General features: G+C 53.2%; 1 protein-coding gene across 5 annotated transcripts in view; it reads right to left on the bottom strand.

The window, feature by feature from the left end:
• The window catches only part of SIN3A (SIN3 transcription regulator family member A), a 42,347-nt gene extending 22,815 nt beyond the window's left edge, over positions 1-19,532 (bottom strand). For 2 of the 5 annotated variants that reach the window (XM_064517582.1, XM_064517584.1), the window contains exons 1-6: positions 17,282-17,626; positions 7,486-7,706; positions 5,545-5,721; positions 3,535-3,641; positions 2,751-3,033; positions 96-347 (exon numbers count right to left, since the gene is read on the bottom strand). In XM_064517582.1, coding sequence (XP_064373652.1) covers positions 96-347; positions 2,751-3,033; positions 3,535-3,641; positions 5,545-5,721; positions 7,486-7,674 — 1,008 coding nt within the window. In that variant the 5' untranslated portion in view covers positions 7,675-7,706; positions 17,282-17,626. Of the gene's footprint in view, positions 1-95; positions 348-2,750; positions 3,034-3,534; positions 3,642-5,544; positions 5,722-7,485; positions 7,707-8,515; positions 8,723-17,281; positions 17,627-19,460 lie in introns of those variants that run through there. The other 3 variants (XM_064517583.1, XM_026115672.2, XM_026115681.2) reach the window with 3 other exon arrangements.
• Between the last annotated feature and the right edge of the window lie 285 nt (positions 19,533-19,817).

Raw genomic sequence — 19,817 nt, 5'->3', positions numbered from 1 at the left:
CGGTACAAGACCAGAATGAGAGTCTTGGACAAGCCCCATGGCACAGGAAGAGAAATATGTCTACGTACACTCAAAATCGTATTGTTACAACTAACCTGATATGTGTGGAGGATCTCCAGGAAGGCCTTGTAGATGTCTGGCTGTCCCTGGAACCGATTCTTGATCTTGTTGACATAGTTGATGGCATGATTAAACTCAACGGGCTGATTGTTCTGCAGGGACGGTGTAGTTCCCAGCGGGATTGTCACAGGTGTGTGAGGTTGGACCGGCGGAGAGCGCGGTGATGCATACGGTGGAATTGGGGGAGTTTGCTGGCTGGCGGGAGTATGCGCCTGCATCTGAGATGGCTAAGAAGAAAAGAAGCCATTTCGGAAATTAGCAGATTCCTTTATGTTTGGAATAAAGGCACTTCTAGTCTACATATGTACCGTATCCAGAGGAAAAAACGCAGCATATAACTATTACTGATGCCAGCAGTGGAACAACGTGGATTCAGTAGAGGTACCTCTGAGCTGGAGTATCAGAAAGGATACAGCAGCTGGATGAAATTCCCTGCTACTACATCCAGTCAAACAATCCCTACCCACATAATGACCCTAAACGCCTTTTGCTGCACTTCCTTAAAAGACTTTTTTTTATTTAAACCAATACTAAATAATTATTTCCTTCACGGGCCTAGGCAATTTTAAGCAGCTATATCTTCAGTAAACCAAACTTTCCTAGTGGCTGTCTCATCAGAAACTGCTGTTAACAGTCAAAATGAAAAAGTCCTGTTTCACAACCAAAACTGCATTTTAAAAATCAACAGAAGCATAAATATAGGTAAGCAAAGCAGAAGAAAACTATTAGCCAATGGAAAAAAAAAAAGGAATCAACATTCAGAGGGCCAGCAGGGACTACATTTCACCAGGAAGAGAAAACACCGGACTCTTCAAGATGTTATTAATAGCTGTTTTGCCTCGCTACTTGCTTTTGACTGAAATATGAGCAGAAACACATACTGCCTCAAAAAACAGAGCTAAAATGCATAGGCATGGCTTGCTCCAACATTGCATCTATTTTGCCCCTAGTGAAGAATTCTGGGATGCAGAGAGTAAGGCAACAGCAAGAGAAAAGCACTGCTTCTTTCCGTATCCAGGCAAAGAGCAAGGAGGGTAAGACTCTCGGGTTAATCACCTTAGCACTCGGGGTGGGTGTTACTTGGTTAGCAGACTCTTGATAGATACCTCACAGCCATAGGAAGATTTAGTAGCAGTTTTGAAGTGGCAATTTTAAATGCAAATGGTAGCATTCGTTTCTGTTGCCTTTCCAACTTCAACGCTTGTATTATGCAGAGTTTTCACTACTGACAATTTAGGTAACTGTCTTACAGTTGCCAGAAATTTCCTATTACCAGACTCTGTTTTATCTACCTACAACCTTACCTGTCTTAAGGAAATCTCACCTCAACATCTAGCATCTCCCTCAGCTTCATGTTAAAGTTTCGCCTCTTCACTGAAGGCATGTATTACTTGTATCCTTTGGGGAAAGACCTTGAAATCTGGCACAGGCAAGCTAATTTGGGAATGTCTTAGCTTTTAAGTTTTTTTGCTTTGCAAGTCTTAATCACATTTTTGTTTGCCCTTTTTAAATAGGAGGAGGCAAGTCCCACCAATGTTCTTCTAGAGATTATTTGATTGTCACGTTGTAAATCCTGCTATTTGCTAACTGCATATTCCTTTCTTCCTTTTCCAGCCAATTGTTAGCTAATTGCACAGTTTAGAAATTAATCCTCGAAACTTTGAGGATTCTTCCCCTCCAAAAGTCTTTCAAACCCGTCCACATTTTGAGGGTGAAATACATGACGTATCAGCTAGAGCAAGTTCCATAAATGCCTCTTAGATTATCCCATTCTGTTTTCAATCACATAAAACACATCTGTTGGACAGCAGCTCTGGATTACATCTAAAGCGGAGAGTCAAACTCCCTTTGTTATTGAAAGGTCTCAGTTTCAGACACACCAACTGTGAAATCTAAAGGAAACATCATGGTCATCTTGTCTGAAGCCTGCACTTTATTTAGATTTTGCCAACAACTGCTGCACCCATCCAACTGATGGCTCAAGTAGACTATTTCTTTACAGCAAGCATCTAATCCAAAAGCAATACTTCAAGCAATGCAGAATCTACCACATCACTAAGCAAGCTCTTCTAGAAGGTTAATTACCCTAAACATTTGAAACTACACACAAACTTTCACACCGAGAGCCACATCTTTACCATGGCCTCTGTTTTACAAAGAACTTCTTGGAACTTAAGTTATTCTGAGCAAATAAACACAAAAGCAGTGGGGCAGTTCAACACTTGCCCAGTGCTTTAATTAGGAAGCCCCTACTGCAAAATCAAATGCATTTCTAAAAGGGGCCCTTTTTCCTCAGGCTGCTGGATCTCTCCCTGAATACTGCCTGTACGTTTTACTAGATGCTCTGAGCAACTTGCAGTTTTCAGTTGAAAGCAAAAGGCTTTTCCAAGGTTTAAGGTCGCATGTTTGTATCACTGTCAAATCAACTGGTAAGCACCTTGAAAGGTTTTAAAAGGAGAAACTAATCCAGGAACAGAAGGACAACACAAGCATGAAGCACAAACCAAGGTTCATGAATACTCTGAAAAAACAATGCACAATTTCCTTTATCATTCTTCACCTCCACTCCCATTTCAGCCGGGGGCAGTAAGTTCCCCACGTATGAACAGATGTCATTCAAAGTCTCTCACCTTACTGATTTTGGCAGGTGGTGGCTGTGGTGCTGGCTGTGCTGGTGTTGGGGTTGACTGCGCCGAAGGCTGCGACTGATGTTGGGGCTGAGGTTGGGGCTGGGGCTGCAAGCCATGAGTGGGGATCTGGTGAACCTGTCCTGGTGTTGTCACGTTCACCATATCATTCGTCTGCACCTCAATTTTGTAGCCAGGTGGCAAGAAAGTGTTGAAACCCATGATTAAGTCAGGGTGACCCTTGAAGAGCTGAGACACACGGCTGATCACTCCTGGAGTGTCAATACTGAAGAAGGAATAAGATCAAAATGTCAATCCTCTAAGACACTCTCGTGGTGCACCAAGTTCTCCACATAAGAATTTTCCAACAAAATTTCCACCTTATCACCTCTAATCTATGATGAACCTATGAAACAAGGCTAAATTGATTCCTATAAATACATTACTGAAGAATGACATTAGAATCATTTTATTAGTCCAAACAGCATTTTATATCTATGAGATCTAGTCACAAGTCTGACCATTATTAGTGGGCAGACAACCAGACAGCAGATGAATCAGCTATCAAAGCTGAACTTGTGAACTCCCACTCGAAGCAGAGATTTAATATAAACGAAGGGATGCATTTAACTTTCAGAAGAGAAAGCACACGACTGCTTTCCTACTCTGCTACTGGAGGTGTGTTACTCTGCAAACGAAAGGACAGAATTCAGCTCCCGTTCTGTGCCCACACACACGCACACACTCTTTCTAACCTGGAAGGAAGACGCAGAATGCAATTTCTTACCTTTGAGATTTAAATTCCTTCATAATATCCAAGAAGTCATTGTAGACCTGTGGCTGACTACCAAACTGCAGCTTCACCTGGTCAAGATAGGACAGCGCATCCTCCACCTGGAGACAAAACAGACAGGTTATACTGGCAGAGGAGATTTTATTTCACCTCCATTGTTCTGCAAAACACACAGTATTTGAAAACACAGCTGCTAACCCTGAGCCCGGGCAGGGAGTTAAGGAACACAAGATCACGAACCTGGTTAGCTTACTACCCAGCATCATTCGAATAAGAGATGTTCACAAGATAAAAGTGTATTAAAAAAAAAATACACAGATCAGCAGAATTAGTCAGAAAAAACATACTCCAAATTTATCATCTAACCACCACTGAGCTGACTGCTAGGATAAACAGAAGTAGAGTGAGTATTTTTCCTGCATTCATATGTGGAAATTATTATGGAAGTCTAAGAATAAGCAGAAAGTGGAAATGACATACTCAGCGTAGTAGATGTCTGCCAGGTACACACTTGCACTTTCTCTAAAAGCCAGACATTTCAGTTCGATGTACAAGGATTTTGAAAATGGCAACTGTGGGTGGTAAATTGTTTTACACCTCAAACAGCAAGAAGTTTATGAACTGTATATGTACCAACACCCAATTTTCAGAGATGCTGAAAGAACAACCACAGCCTAAAGTGAGAGCTCTGGGTACCGATCATCTCCGACAGCCAGGCCACATGCTAATAAGCTGCAGGAGCTACCCACAGGCCCTCTCTTTCATCAGCCACCAGCCTAGAGACATGAGAGATCTTACAGGCCACAGAAGCTGTCTCTAGCAACATCTGAGCTCTCTCTCTGAAGTTGTTCCTGTTCTATTGTATAAAAAAATACTGAAATTAAAAGTCAGCAAAGGAGGAAAAGGATGTACAGCCCTGATCTTGCATCAGCGAAGTCAGTGGAGGATTTGCTACGGGATTTCATTGGTAGAAAGAACCACAGGTTATGAAACCATTCTCAGCGGTCTCTAGAAATAAAGTGTCCTACCTTAAGCAAAAAAAGGGCCTTTCACTCAACAAAGCAGCAGGGGAAAAACTGGAAGAGACTGTGCCATATTTGGAAGAGAGGAAGAAATAGGCATCAGTGCATATATATGCCTCTCACTAGAGCTGATCCAAATGTAACTACTTTAATGGGTTATTTTTGGTGGACTTTTCTCTTTTTTAAGGATTCTATGGCATGTATTCCAAGAATAGTGCCTTCCTTACTCCCAGATTTCTCCCACACATCCACCCACATAAGCCATGTGTTCAGAAAAGCACCAAACATTTTTGTAATTTAACCTATTCATATGAACACTCTGATCAATACTTCTTCCTTTTTCTCCCTGCCCCAATCTTTGGCTAGTAAAGCCCAGGTTTTATTAAGGTATTTGAAACAACGCATTTTTGGCAGAAACAGCAGTCCTTTGCTGCAATCAATAGTCTCCCAAGAAGGTGAAGCTTCTAAGCCTTGTCAGAAAGCTTTTAACTGGCTTTGCAGGGAGGCTTCTCTTACATACTTAGCAGAAAAAGGCCCCTCAGTTGCCTCCAGGATTCAAGCACAGGCCTCAAACACTACAGCCTAATCTGCAATTCCCCAAGTCAGATCAGCAGTTTGAAAGAAGTATTTTCAACAACTTTCCCCATTCCTCCAGGCTGCTACAAAAACTCATCTTAAAGCTTCCTGGGCCCCAGAAGGGACAAGTTCTGCTGAGCACCTAACATGTGGGACAGTGTTTTCTGTGGCTGGTGCTGTGCATCTTGGGTGTACACGGATCCTCTTCATCCCTCTTCCTCCCTCCCAGAACCCAAGGACTTTACTCACGCACCCCATACACCCAGTTTCGATGTGCTTTCATTTCAACCACCCATTTACAAAGAGAGCAACTATCAGCTGAGCTCTCTTGTCCACCGGCAGCAGATCCCCCGGCTCCTTTCAAAAGGCCTCGCTTACTTCACCCCACAGCAACGCTCGACATTACCTTAAGCCTCTGGAACTGCTGCTGGCCCTGCACGGGCACCGCCGGCGGCGTGGGGTGCGCGTGGCTTTGCACCACTTGGCTGCCGTGCGGCTGCACGGGGGTGGTGTGGTGGTGCCCGCTGTGGACGGCTGCGATGGCAGGCCCATGGCTGCCCGAGCTCTGCGGCACAGCCGACACCTGGCAAGACAAGAGCACGTCAGCTAGGGTTACGGCGTGGCGATAACCTCTGCTCGCTGCCCGGGCAGAGGGCAACAGCGATGGTAAATGCTTCAGTCCTTCTGGATTGGGAGATAAAAGTTTAATGAAGTAGAGTATGATCAGCGTGAACTTAAAGCATGACTGCTAACAACCTTACTCAAAAAGGGTATTTTGGCTTCTTTAATGACCCAGAGAGATATAAAAACACAACAACAAAAAAAATAAGGCAACTCGTAGCCCGAATTGCAGGCATATGAGAGCCCTCCCTACATACAGGCTGGACGTGCAGGTTCTTTCCAGCCTAGAAGACTCACTACTTGTCTAGTCACCAACACTAACAGAACAAGAACAAACTGCAAGAGTATGAAAAGGGATTTTTTTTTTTTTTAGTCAGATGGAGTCAATTTTCTCTCTTTTCTCTAAAGAGCACACACACAGTATCATAAGCAACAATTTGAATGAATGAATCTTTAACAAGAACTTTCACACTCTTGTTGTTTTATTTAGGTACTGGAAGCCAAACTGCCGTTCTTTAGCTTCCCCAGCAAACTCAGGGAAGAGCCAAGTTGGTATTTCCCCTTAGAAAACAGAGACCATAAGAACAAACTTCCCAGTGAAAAAGGAAACAGAGGGCATGCACTTTTCAGGCTTCCTTTATACATTAAAACAAGCAAAGTCTTCAATTTTAAAACTCATTAAAAGCACCTTTTAAAAAAAAAAGCTTTTAGAATAATTAAAACTACTGATCATTTTACATGATCCTAGTTTTCTAGTCAAGCATCTTTTAGACAGTATGTTCTATTTTTTAAAATCCTTCTCATTAAGAAGATTTATTTGCTGCTCCACTCGAGTTCTTTGTAGGAAGGATCGCCTGCAATAAAGAGATCTGGAGCCACTCTCCAGTCCCTGCAAGCGTCTGCCTGCCAGCTCTTCAGCTTTGTGTCTGCTGCTACGAGCGTGACTATCCCTTCTGCAGCGCTAAGGAAGAAACTGTGTTTACAATCAGGCACAAGAGACAAAGGGTAGCTAACCAGCAATAAAAACGTGGAATGCAATATGCCAAAAACACGTCAACGGCAAGTAACAAGAACAGTTTTTCCCTGGTCTTTCCCTCAGAGATATCTTAAATGCATCCTTAAAGCACACTTCTTCTTCCCCAAGCTGACAGTTCCTTGCTAAGGAGGCAAGTGGATGGCCTCTCAGAGGGAAGAGTGCCACCCAATGACCCTAGGCTAATGTTATCCGAAACTTTTCAATTCTTCTGAAAGTCTCCAACCTAAATGCTGATCCAACCCAGTCTGCTAAGCTTAAGATCATCCAAGACATCATAAACCTGTGACAGAGCAACTGTAAGAACAAAATTCTTCCCAGTGAAAAAGGAAAGATGGAGAAACACCTCTGCACACGCTCGCTGACAGGATTCAGAGATCACGGTCTTGGAGGACCATCAAAGCCCTAGCTCAAAAAAGGTAAATACCCATCACATTTCATATTTAGAGACATCTGAATGGTCAAGTTGATGGTCTTAAAGCAAGTGCTTAGAATTAGACATATGCTTAGGTGTATCGCCAAATTTGGGGGTTCCTTTAGGAAGCGCCGGTTAGCAAAATGAGCCCTAGCGTCAAATGCAGACCTCCACTGTGAAATGAAAAGGAGGAGTCTGGCGTCGGCAGGTCACCGCCGCTCACGCGCCCCGGCCGCAGCGGCTTCGCGCAGACCCAGCCACGTGACAAGCGAACGCACCTGGTAGCTGGGAGTTACCGAGTACTGGATCCCAGTGGCAGACTGCATGGTCTCCGAAACCGCCTCATATACGGGCGGCGCGGGGGCGAGCACGCGGTGCTGGTGTTGGAAAGCCTCTGTGCTGCTGGTGATACGTCTCTGCTGCGACGCATACACAGGTGACTCCTGCTCATCCAATCGCCGCTTCATTCTGCACTCATGCTCGGGAAGCACTACAAAACCTGTTAAAAACAGACCAATTAACCAGCGTAATTGATTAATTGCTCCCTGTCGGCACCCAGAACACGAAGTGTACCGCGAGCAGGTAGGGCGAGTTTCTGTCTCTTCATTTAAGTTATGCTGCCGGTATTCTGAGATAGGAGAACAGAATTAAGGTCCAGCTTTCTGCACAAAATATACAATTGTGTTCTAATAAAAAAATATGGCTTATGGTCAGAAATAAAATACTTTGCTTGAAAGTGAATCATTTCTTTGATCTCACCTAAAGCATCTTAAGCATACGCAGACCCTGAACCAAGCACAGGTCGTTTAGTGCAGTATTTGAACACGACGCAATTTGGGGGAGCACGTGTTGCCCACGCACAGCCTGGACAAAGCTGCCTACACTGACAGCAGAAGCCTTTCCAAAAACCTCCCGGACAGTCCAGGCAGGACGACAGTCAGCCCTGAGAGATGCTTTAAAAAAGTGGGGAGGAAGAGGGGAGAAGGAGGAAGAAAGCAGCAAGTCCAGTCAAGACTCTGGGATCACTTTCAGGGCCCCCAAATTAAGCATTTTCAGCCTTTTTAATTTCACTGCAGCTAGATGCACCCACTGCTAACGAGGAGGCACATAAGGTGGAAGCAGAGGAAACGAAGCTCCCCCCAGAATAACTGTACACCAGCCGACTAAGACACTTCTGCTCTACTAAGTCATGACATCTCTTCGCAGCCTAAATCCATCATTAACCAAACGACTCAAAGATCATTCACCAGTATCTCAATATGTCAAAACCGTGTACAGGGCAGCCAGCAACACGAAGGTTCGGAGTACCTCAACGTGGGCTTGAAAACACGAGCCAGCTAATCATTTTCACCTTTGCATCCTTCTTCCCTCTTTACAAGTCTCTGCTTTCACTCGGAGGGGGTATGACACGAAGGAAGATTACTTCATTTCTTTTCAAAGTTGCTCTTCAAGTTTAACCTCTCAGAATACAGCCCCTTATCAGGTCTTCAGAGCGCCTGGCAGGTAGACGGCTGCCTGTAGAGGCAAAGTAGGACTGCTAACTTCAAATAAAGGAGAAAGATTACTAACTGGATCTTATTCACACGCTACAAAAATCTAAGCAGATCTGATCTCTGGCATGCACACAGAAAGCAAGGAGGAGGAGCAAACTCCGGGGGCCGTTTTTCCTAATTGTATCTGTACTGGTTGTCTTTTCAGTCAACCGCTCTCTGCAGACAACTTAAGAGCTGCGCAAGTTAACTTGGAGCTACTCCCTTTAAGCGCTGTCTGCATTTTAGCTTTGTAAAAACTTACAGTTTCATGTTAACAGGGCTGGGACTAAACTGAGCGATGCTGGTGAATTGGCTGTGCCTCATCCTCCTCGAGAGCGGAGCTAGCTAGGACTTTGCATTACAATGGCTGCCTGCATGAGTAAAGTCGGGGCAAAGCTTTGGTGTCATTCATTCATTCCTAACACGCTCACCAACTTGCAACAGCCCCGAAAGCCTTTTCAGTTTAAAGGCTGTTACCCCAGCCAGCCCTTCCACCCCCTTCTGAGCTCCCAGGCCAGGTGGCCCCTCACCCTTTTAACGGTGCAACTGCGTTCCTCCTGTCCGGAAGCCACCAAGAGCTACCGATTTTCAGAGGCACACGCACACGCTTCCCCGAAGCGTGAAACCTCGCTAAACAAATTCACACGTGATTTACTCGAAAGACATGAAAGAGCTCCAGCAGGCCTAGCACATTGTCTGCGATTATGTTGTAGGAGTTCCAGAAGGCTGAGAAATGGAAGCAGAGGATGAAGTTGCACAAACCATTTAACGCGGCGTGGCTCTTGCTAGAGTCCCCCTCTTGTGTCTCAGTTCCCCAAAGCGACCCACCACACTTGTCACTCTGGAGGGACTAATCAACCTTTAAGATCAATGCTGAGCCAGAAAAAGGCTGTTTGAGGCCAGAAGATGGCTGGAAGTGTCACGTGCCCTTACAAGTTATGAGGATTAAAATGCCACCTTAGGCTAAGAGAAGCCTTTCCTCTCGCAGAGCTACCAACATCCCAGCTCTGCGGGGCCATGGGAATCCTGGTAACAGCCCGGACAAGTCACCACGTACGAATCGGCAGCCTGACCATCAGTTTCTGAATCTCCCGACTCTTGCAGACCAAATGAGCAGCCTTGCAGAAACACGGCGTGCTGCACGGTCCACGCTAAAGCTTCTGCTTAGCGAATATTAATGCTCCTGTAGGTTATTTTTTCCTGCACAATTCCCATGTGTGAACACACACTCATGCTGCAAGCAGCACAGCAGACTTTTGACAAGGGCTCTAGAGGCTCAAACACTTTGTATATTATGTAGGAGAATTTGGAGGGGGGGCTTTTCCATCTCCTTTTTTATGGGTACAAGGTTTCTCCCCCTTTCCTCCCACAAAACGCAAACAGGCTTCTCCTCCTCACCTCTGCTCAGGCAGCCCGGGAATCCCTACTTCTATCCAAGCACTGTAACTGCCTCCGCTTTAAAATGTCATACTGTATTAGCACTGGAGTCAGTCAATTTTCCTAATTTACTTTGTAAGTGAATACCGAGCGTAGGCTAGGACGGGCTTCTCAACCACCCAACAGGTTGAACAAAAAAGCACCAAGAAGCCTCCCTTCGGTGGCACAGTGCCTGCAGGGCAGAACAGGGTAGAGCAACACGCCACCCGCCACCCGCCACGCCAGCGCCCTGCGCGTGGGCGAGCTCCCCCAGGGCCCAGAGGCAGGCAAGGCCAGGGCAGCCCCGCTCCGAGGGAGCGAGCCGGGCAACGCTGAGCCCAGACCGGCGCTCCGGAGCCACCGCCAGCCTCTGGAGACGGAGCTCGCTATTCCCGTGTGAATCCCAAAGGGAACGGCCCCTCCACATTGCAGTCTCCATCCCTTCAGATACTACTGCACGGACAGGCGATGCCCAGCACTTCCTCACCTACCGGACTAGCTGAATTAAGGAAAACGGCATCCTCTGGGCTCTAGGTCAAGATAACCAAATGCGTGCTGCCAGCTCTCCTACGCCTTCCAGGGGCAGCAGAGCCACCGCTCGCACCCTTTGAGTGATTCCTTGCTAAACTCCTTCTCCGGCACAGCATCCACTTTTATAAGAGTGGCTCGCAAGAGATTATCACTTAAAGAAGTTTTCCAATTCATGGGCTTTTTTTACTCCTAGCAGAGAGATGATGTCAGTACTCTGCCAGACCCAGATGAAGACCAGCAACGCTCACTGCGCGTGCACTACCACCGAAGTGCTACGGAGAGGGAGAAGTGCTAGAAGGGTGTACGGGGCAAGCAAACCAACGGCAAACACAAAGTCGCTTCCAACAGCAGCGTGGGTGACTGGGAGCACCCCGGTCATACGCAGAAATCTGCCCAAGAGATGAGTATCATGTTTAAGAAATTTTAAGAACCACACACGCCTCCTGGAACAGTGGTCTGTGTCATGGTCTATAACGGAGAATTTAGGACAGAGACTGGTTTGCATCTTGCAGAAGAAAATATGATGTCCAGTGCTCCAAAAATGCACTTTTTTCATCATGGAGGTCCTGCTGGTCTTTCCTCCCAAGGACTTTCCCTATTAAAAAGGTGGATAGATCTATTGTGTCGCAAGTTCTAGCCCTTCCAGAGCCCTTTCAGACAGCTCTCCTGAAAGGCTGTGGTGACATCCAAGATTAGACATATTATTTTTAACTGATTTCACTGCAGCCTGCTGCTTTAAGGGGTAGTTCTGCTTTCCCTCGTACCCATTTCCACTCTCCCCACCTCTCCTGCACCCACAGGGGAGTTTATCCAAATCAGAGACCTGACCCAGCTGAAAACTCCTCCCTTCTTCTTCAGGCAGATCAGCTTCCCCAGCCCAGCAGTCTCCTCCCCAAGCCCCTGCTGCAGTAACGCTCCCACAAGGGAGAAGGTGGCCACAGAAAGGGTACTTTCCCCCACCCAAAGTGCAAATCCACGCTTTTGTTGTGTGTTTAAAGACCGAACCCCGGGACCAGGGCAGCGGTGCAGAAGCAGCCGGAGGCCGTCCGAAGCACACCGCAGGCCATACGACAACCCAGTGACGAACGAGCTAGGCCTGCAGCGAGGTAACTCTGACCTGTGTGTACAGTTATTACTACCCAGAATTATTGCAGGTATCAGCTTGTGGGTCACACAAAGATATGCTGGATATCGGATTCAGAGTCTTTTAAAAGGCAGTGAAGCGCACTGTAAGGTGGCAACTTCACGCGGTCGTGAGATTGCTGAAATATGAAAGACTCCCAGGACACGTGACATCTTCTAAAAACAATAAAAAACCTATAAAACACATTCATTGCCTTGGTCTGACAACTGATTTCTCTCAGTGTCCTTGTTGATGACAAAGCACACTGTAAGGCTCAGCTAGCATGGAAAGATGTTTTCAGGATAAATATACAGTTGCAAAGCTATTAAAAATTTTCAGCGGGGTCAAAGACTTGAATCAGTTAGCTGCCCTTTGCCTTGACAACATTACACACACTCCCATGGTGATCCTGTCTTCTTAGAAATGCAAACACAGCCCTGACGGACGCAGGCATCCCTTCACAGACTTTGACTCTCAGGTTTAGAAAGTCCAAATTCACATTGCCTCATCCGCAATCCTAATTTGGAAAAACAAAAAGACCCCCAAAACGCAGCGAGGCCCTTACAGCACAGTGAAAGCATGTCAAGACCTTCAGGTACTTTCCTTCATCAAAAACATTAACCTGTGGCACCCAGGGGAGCTCAGCAACACCTTTATTCCAGTCCCACTCTATGCAGTCCGCACGGTGAAACGCATCTCCTCTTTTCCCAGCTTCACTCCTACCCAAACGAAACTGTCTCTGTAACTTCAGTTAGAGTACACCGCTTCCCGTTTACAGCAGGATGAAAACGACACATTCTGTTTTTTTCTTTTCCAAGGTTTTAAATTTTCCCTTTTGCAGGGAAAGGACACCGAGTGGGAACACACCTCCGCTCTCCCCCCCACGGGACTTCCCTGGCTGACCAGTTCTGCTCCCTGCTACGAGCAGGATGATGCGTCCAGCAGACGCGCTCGAAATGAAGACAGCATCCTCCGCTGGCGAGGCGAGACGGGGAACCAGAAAGGTACAGCACATCCTCAGTCACCCCCCAGCACCAGGAAACTCTACCCCAGCCCGCTTCCGCAGAGGACTTCCAAATCCATGCGCCTCGCCGAAGCCAGCGGGACCAATAAACCTAACTAGAGCGTGTCCGCTCCCCTCGGCGTGGCAGGCGCAGTCCTCCAGGCGCCGGGGAGCAGAGGCAGCAGCACTGGCCCGAGCAAACGAGCAAAGCAGAGAGCTGGGACTGGGGAGCAGATGCTCCCAGCTCCCTCCTCGCTCCAGTCTTCCCTTGTTAAGAGAAGCGTTTCTAATTATTTTTCTGTGATGGGTTAAAAAAAGAAAAAAAAAAGTACTATTTTCCTTATTCACAAAATTTCCATTTCTATGCCAATCTTTTATCAAATAACATCACAAAAACCTGCATAGCTTGAAACCAGCACTGAACATTTGTTCCAGTTTTTCCAATCATGTAAGCACCATCGCCTGGCACTGGGATCAGCTGTTAAATACACGCCACAACCAAACCCAAGGCAGCAAATCGGTAACAGGGAGAAAGCAAATTTTAAAGGTTTGCTGCCTCAACACCTGTTGGAACTACAACTCTCGTGGATGAACAACATTCTCAAGGAGAAGTTGTGAAAGCTCCACTAGAGAGGAGTTCAGTCCCTGCAGACTTTGGACATGTCTGGGGAAAGAAAAAAAAAAAAGCCAATTGCCCAGGTGCAGGTGAAGTGTTTAACATACGTGTGGGCATTTTAAGCAGCGCTTAGGGGCTGTCGTGGACCACAAGCACCCGTTTGCTCTAAGGAATACTAAGGAATAGCCCTCTCCGGCCACTAAGTCTAAGGGATTAAGGCAAACCACACACATCAGACGTACTTTCACAAATCACCTACTGCTTGAATATGTTTAAAGACACCTGAATACAAAACTTGTAATAGGCTCAATGCTGACATTTCTATTACTGTTACTTTGCTTTTTAAACATTAATGACTGTACCAAAACACGCTGTGTGGGACTGATTAGTTTCCTTTACAGAGAGAAAGGACTCAAAACTCAGAAGCAGCAAGTGCAAGTCTGGACTAAGGCTCAAGCCTCTGAAAACACAACTTAAACGCCGGACCTTCCTGCCACAGACGTTCGGGGCGGGCACGAGCAGGTCCCCTCCCGCGGCACTACGCGGCACGGCTCAACGCGGGTACGGAGAAGCGAGCTCGGGTCCTGGCAGCCGGAGAGCACCGCGCTGCTGCCTGCGCAGCTCCCGCAGCCGTGCTGCTGCCGCCAGAACATGACCTAGCTTGTTCAGCAGCGGCTCTGACAGTTTTGCCCAGCGCCACACAGCGCAGACCGTTCTCTCCCGGGTCTCGGCTCCCTCACCTGTAAACGGGACTGAGCTCAGGGCCCTGCTGCGGAGGGGCACTGCGCGGACAGGCACGGTCGCGGCTGGAGAGCCCTGGGCATTGCAAAACGCGACCAGAGGAGCGTTACGTGAAACCCTCCTAACAGTTAGGGGATTCTCCTGCAAAGTGACACGATGACACCCTGAGGACTACGTGCCAGCACTGGACGTGAGGAGATATGGCACAAGTGAAACCCCCTCTTCTCCATCCAGAGGAGTAAGCGAGGTGGCGAGCGCTGGCTTGTGCTATGCTGAAGCAGCAAAGAGGCTGAACTTTAAATTCCATCGCGACCGCTGCAGAGAGACAATGCAGACCAAGCCTCACGGCAAATACAAAATTTGGGATCATTTTGCTGAGTTCCCTGAGCACGTTTTCCCCACGCACACGCAGAAAAATCAGAATATTTTTATTTATTCATTAAAAAAAGAGATCCCAAAGGAGTTGGAAGAAAGAAGTGTGATACCAAAAGTACACCCCCAGCCTCGCAAAATAAAGTGACAGCTATTACAGGACTGTATTTGCTGTTCCAGCTTTAACAGCTATAAAAGCTTTTCCAGTGCTGGAGAAGACCAGAACAGCAATCTGGACAGAAAACGATTCATAAATCCTGGAAACGTAAATGATCCGCCTGCCAATTCCGACGCGATGCTCCTCGTTCCCAGACCCGCACGTTCCGCGAGCCCTGCACGGGGGGCGCCTTCCTCGGCCTCGCGCGCGGCGCGGCGAGCCCCTGCGCCAAGCACAGGCACCCCAGGGACGCGCCCGCCGCGCCGGGCTCAGAGGTCCCCCAAGCCATCGCCCTCCCCACCGACTTCCCCGGCGGTCTGAATCAGCCCGGAGTTTCCTCACTCGTCAGGTCTGTTCCCCACAGTTTAGCAACTCAGCGCCTTTTCATCAGGTGAACTGTCATTTTTAAGCTTTTCTAACACATTCATGCTGGAGACCACGATTACCTTGCTGCACACTTTTTTTATTTAAGACACCCATTTAAGGCAGCAGCCTTATATTACTAAGTGTTTTAATACAGAGATGACTGCTTTCATACTAAGTTTTCCTCTTTACCAGGCATACTGAAAGTTTCGACATAACCTCCCCACGCAAAGCTAAGTGCAATAACCATCCCAGCCGGACACGATGCTTCTCCAACCATACCACCCACTTTCCCTTCCCTGCCGCAGCCCTGATTTTATCTAATTTTATCTAAACCTGGCTAAACACATCCCTCCGGTGCCTTTCAAAGCTGTATCTTAACTGGGAGGGATGGCTAGGAGGCGACAAAGGAGAAACACCTTTGGGCAAGAAAGCGCAGCCTCCTTTTGCAGGAAGAGCGCACCAGACTGCAAAACTTCCAGCTTCGTTCATGTAAAGACCCTAAGCAGGACTTGAGCTCCCATAGCACTAGCCAGTGCTGCGCTGCCGAGGCATTTGTAAGCAATGAAGGAATTCTAAAGCTGCTTTAAAATGAGTATTTTGACCTAGGGGATCATTTTATTATATAGCATTAACAGCACAAAATTTAAAATAACACATGTTTATTTGAAACTGTGTTGAACAAATATCAAGTTAGGAGCGCAAGACTGAAATACAGATAAACCTGTACTAAAATTGGTTGGGCATTTTGCACTTGTTTACTGTCCTCTGGGCACAACTGATAAAAAGTGACAAGCCAGAAAACAAAGGTGATTTGTTAAGTCATCCTTAAACTACATCCTACTGCACAAGCCAGGTCCCGACTCCTCTGGGAAGCGCGGGATCAGAAACCCATGCATTTCTCCAGACGCTTCTGATCACTTGTTCCAGTGCAATTTTAAGCAAAGTATTTTACAATTTTGCATCATTCTGGCAGTCCAAATAAATGCTTTTCTTCTCTGACAGACAATACACGAGGTAGGTACCCTTTCCTTCTTGCGCTGAATACATGTGTTCTTTTTACAAATAAGACTATGAAAACTCACTCTGGATCTGGGCCAGCAAAACCCAGAAAAGGCACCATTTAGCAGAGCAGAGCCGAAGCACGCTTACGTTTTCGAAGTTACATGAACCCGGCGGTCAGTTATCCGCAACCCCGGGAAAAGCCCTGCCGTAGCCGCTACAGATGTGCAACAGCCTGAGGAATCAGCGGCCGGGGCTGAAGCACCGCGCGCGTCTCTGACGCGTTCGAGGCGTAACGCCGTGCCGAGAGGACGCGCAGCCGAGGGTGCCAGCTTGCTGCTGAAGCGTTTAAAGATTAACGCTTAAAAAAAGTTGGGCTCTGGGCTGGCCCTGCAGCCGCGCGGCTCGGGGCAGGCTCCGCACCCGGCTGCGGCACGGGGAGACGCAGCCGCGGCTCGGGAAGGCGGGCAGCTCCGCGCGCCGCTCCACGCCGGGCACCGAGGGCAACGAGACCGGCCGGGCGGGTGGGGACGCGCCGGCAGCGGCGGACTGCGGGGAGGGGGGGGCGCGGGCCGGGCCCCGCGAGCCGAGGGAGGGAGGGAGCCGCCCCGCCGCAGCTCCCGCCGCCAGGGCCGGGCCGGCGGCCGCGCTAGGCCCCCAGCGGCGCGCGGGGCCGGCGGGGGAAGCCCGGCCGCGGCGGCGCCGCCCGCGCCAGCCCCGCCGAGGGCCGGAAGGCCCCGCGCGCGGCGCTGCGGGGCGGGGCAGGGGGCGGCGCCGTCGGGGCGGGGCCTGCGCGCGACGCGGCCGGTACCGGCGGGAGCGCGGGGGGTTCCGGGGGCGGCGCCTAGGGGCGAGGCGGCCGCTACCGGGAGGGGAGCGCGCCGGAAAGGGGCGGGGGGCGGCACAGCCCGCCCCCGCCGCAGCCCGCGAGCGGCACCGGGCCGCGGTGGGGGGGGGGGGGACCGGGGGCCGCACTCGGCCCGGCGGTCCCGCCACGCCGCGGCCGGGTCCCCCCCTTCGGCGCCCGGCGGGGCGGGGCGAGGCCGCCCGTGCGGCGCGGAGCTCCCCGGGGAGGCGCACGGCGGCACTGCCCCCCCCCCTTCCCCCGCCTCCCGCGCGCGGCACCGGCGCCAGTCCCCGCCCCCTACGGATCGCCGGAGGGGGCCGGCACCGGCCCGCCCCCACCCCCCGCCGGGTCTGTCACCCCCCGCCCCTTACCTCGAAGCGGCCGCTGGCACCGGCCGGAGTCTCCACCAGCGGGAGGGGGCGGGGGCCCTGCTGGGCGGCCGCGGGGCCCCTGCGCCCGGCGGGCACTCCCGGCCCCACAAGGGGGTCCCCGCGCCCCGGCTGCTGCCGGCGGGGGCGGCGGCCGGCGGGCGGGCGGAGGCGGCGCCGGGCCCCGCGCGCGGCGGAGGGAAGCGGGCGCCCGCCGCGGCGGGGAGGGGGAGGGGAGGCGGGGGGGTAAGATGGAGTAACCGTCTCTCGGCGGCCGCCGCGGAACGCTGCCCGCTTCTCTGTTCCCCGGGAAATCCCGCCCCTCCCCGCGCAGGGGGGGGACCCCCGCCCGCCTATTGGGCGCGCCGCCCGTCCGTCGGCGCCGCGGCCAACCGCCGCCTCGCGCCCGCCCCCCTCGCCCGCCCCTATTGGCCGCGGCCCCCAGGAAGGGGATGTGGAGAGGAAGGGAGGGAGGAGGACGGCGAAAGAGGAGGGAAGGGGGGCGAACGCTGAAGAAAAATGTCCGTATAAGAAGCAGGCCCCGCCCCCCGCCCGCCTCCGCAGGCGCCCGATTGGCGGCCGCCGCCGGCCGTCGGCCAACCAGCGCGCGGCGAGCGCGCCCGTGACGGCAGGGCGCCCTCCCCCGCGGCGGCGGCGGCCCCGCCCCCGCGGCGGTGGCCCCGCCCCCCCTCTTGGGAGCCCTTTTGTGGAATGTTTACATCGGCGGCCGCCGCCGGCGGGCGGGGGGAGGGGAGCGGAGCCGAGCCGCGCGGGGGGGGCGCGCGCCCCGCCGCCCCTCCGCCCCGCACGTGCTCCCGCCGCCGCGGCAACAAGTGGCATGCGCCGGGAAACGGCGCCCGCGCCCGCCCGCCGCACGCTCCCCGCGGCCGGCCCACGCCGGGATCGCCGCCGCCACCCCGCGGCCTTCCCCGCGCGCGAAAGCCGCCGCCAAACAACGAAACGGGGCGCAGCGCGGGGGAACTCCCGGCGCCACGCGAAGCCTGCGACCGCCCCCTGCGCGCAGCTCCGCCCGCCCGCCGCGGCCCGGCGCCCAGCCGCAGGGAAGCCCGCGCGCACCGGGCCCGCCGCGCCCCCCGCCCGCGCTGCGCCTCGCGGGGCGGGGCGGAGGGGCCGCCGGGCCGGGCGCGTGCCCCCGGGCGGGGCGACGGGGCGGGAGCGCGCGCGGCGCTGCCTTTTGTCCCCAAACCCCTCCCCACGCGCGCCGGGCCGCTTCACTTCCGGGATGGCAGCGCCCCACGTGGGGCGGATCGATTACACGTGGGGGGGGGACACACACGCGCGCGCCAGGCCGGCCTCTCCGGGCAGGGAGGCGCGCGGGGGGCGTGGCCGCCGCCTCGGCGCCCGCCAATCAGCCGCAAGGAGAGGCGCCCCCCCTCCCCTCCCCGCCGTCACCCAGGAGCCTGTCCCCATTGCGGGGGGGAGGGGGACGCGCGCGCCGCCGCACCGCCAGGCCCGCGGGGGCGTGGCCGAGGGGCGGCAGCCAATGGGGGCGGGGGGCGGGGCCGGCGCGGGGCCGCCCCGGCGGTGGCCGTGCTGGGCGGGGGGGGCGGGGGCGCCGCACGCTCGCTGCGCGCTCGGCGGTGGCGGGCTGCCCCGGGCCGCGGCCTGCCCCGTCGCCGCCCGCCCCTCCCGCGGGGCCGGCTCCGCCGCGCCCGCCCTCCCCGCTCCCTCCCTCCAACTACTCCGGGAGCAGCGTGCGGCCGCGGGATTGTGGGAGGAGGCGGGGGGCGGCCCGGCCCGGTAGCTCCATGTTTGCGCGGGGCGGCGGAGGGGGGGGTCAGCTGGGCGCCGCTCCCCCGCGCGCGGCGCGCGCCCGCCCCGCGGCCGTTGGCGCGGCCGTTGGGCCGGGCCCGCGCGGCGCGGCGCGGCGGGGGCGAGGCCGGCTCGGGGCCCGCCCGCTCCCCTCACGCCCAACAAGTTTCCCGCGGCGCGGCGCCCCGCCGAAACATCCGGCCCAACGGCCGCGGCGCCGCCGCCCGCCCCGGCCCGGCCCGGCCCCCGCCGGCCGCGCAGCGGCGTCCCGCGCGGCGGGCGGGCGAGCCCCGCCGCCCCCTGCTCCCTCGCCGCCGCCCTCCGCCGCGGCGGGGCCGGGCGCCGCTCGCCCCCCGGGGCCGAAAAGCGCGATATTTGGGGGACTAAATTGAAAGCAGCTGTTACATACCCTCAGCGCGCAGGCGAGGCGTCCTGAATGGACGGGAACTCCCCCCGGGGCGGATTGGCCCGGCGCGGCGGCTCGTCACGGCGGCCCTCCCCCCGGGGCGGGCGCCGAGCGGCGGCCGTGCCCCCCCCTCCCCGCGGCGGGGCTGCCGGGCCGCGGGGGCGCCCTTGGCGGGCCGCTGCTCTGCGAGGCCGCGGCGGCGGAGCGGCGTTTCCACCCCCCGTGCCGCCCTGGCTCGTTTCCACCGGGCCCGGTTCCCGCCGGCTGCTGCCTGGGGTCCGAGCGGGCCCCGGCCCTGCGGCTCCCAGCGGCTGGGCAGCACCCGTCCGGCCCCAGGCGGGGTTCGCAACCGAGGCAAAG

This window comes from Dromaius novaehollandiae, chromosome 10 (genome assembly GCF_036370855.1).
Source record: "Dromaius novaehollandiae isolate bDroNov1 chromosome 10, bDroNov1.hap1, whole genome shotgun sequence".
NCBI classification, from domain to species: Eukaryota; Metazoa; Chordata; class Aves; order Casuariiformes; family Dromaiidae; genus Dromaius; species Dromaius novaehollandiae.
The sequence above is the reverse complement of the archived record's forward strand: the minus strand, read 5'-3'. Positions and strand labels throughout refer to the sequence as shown.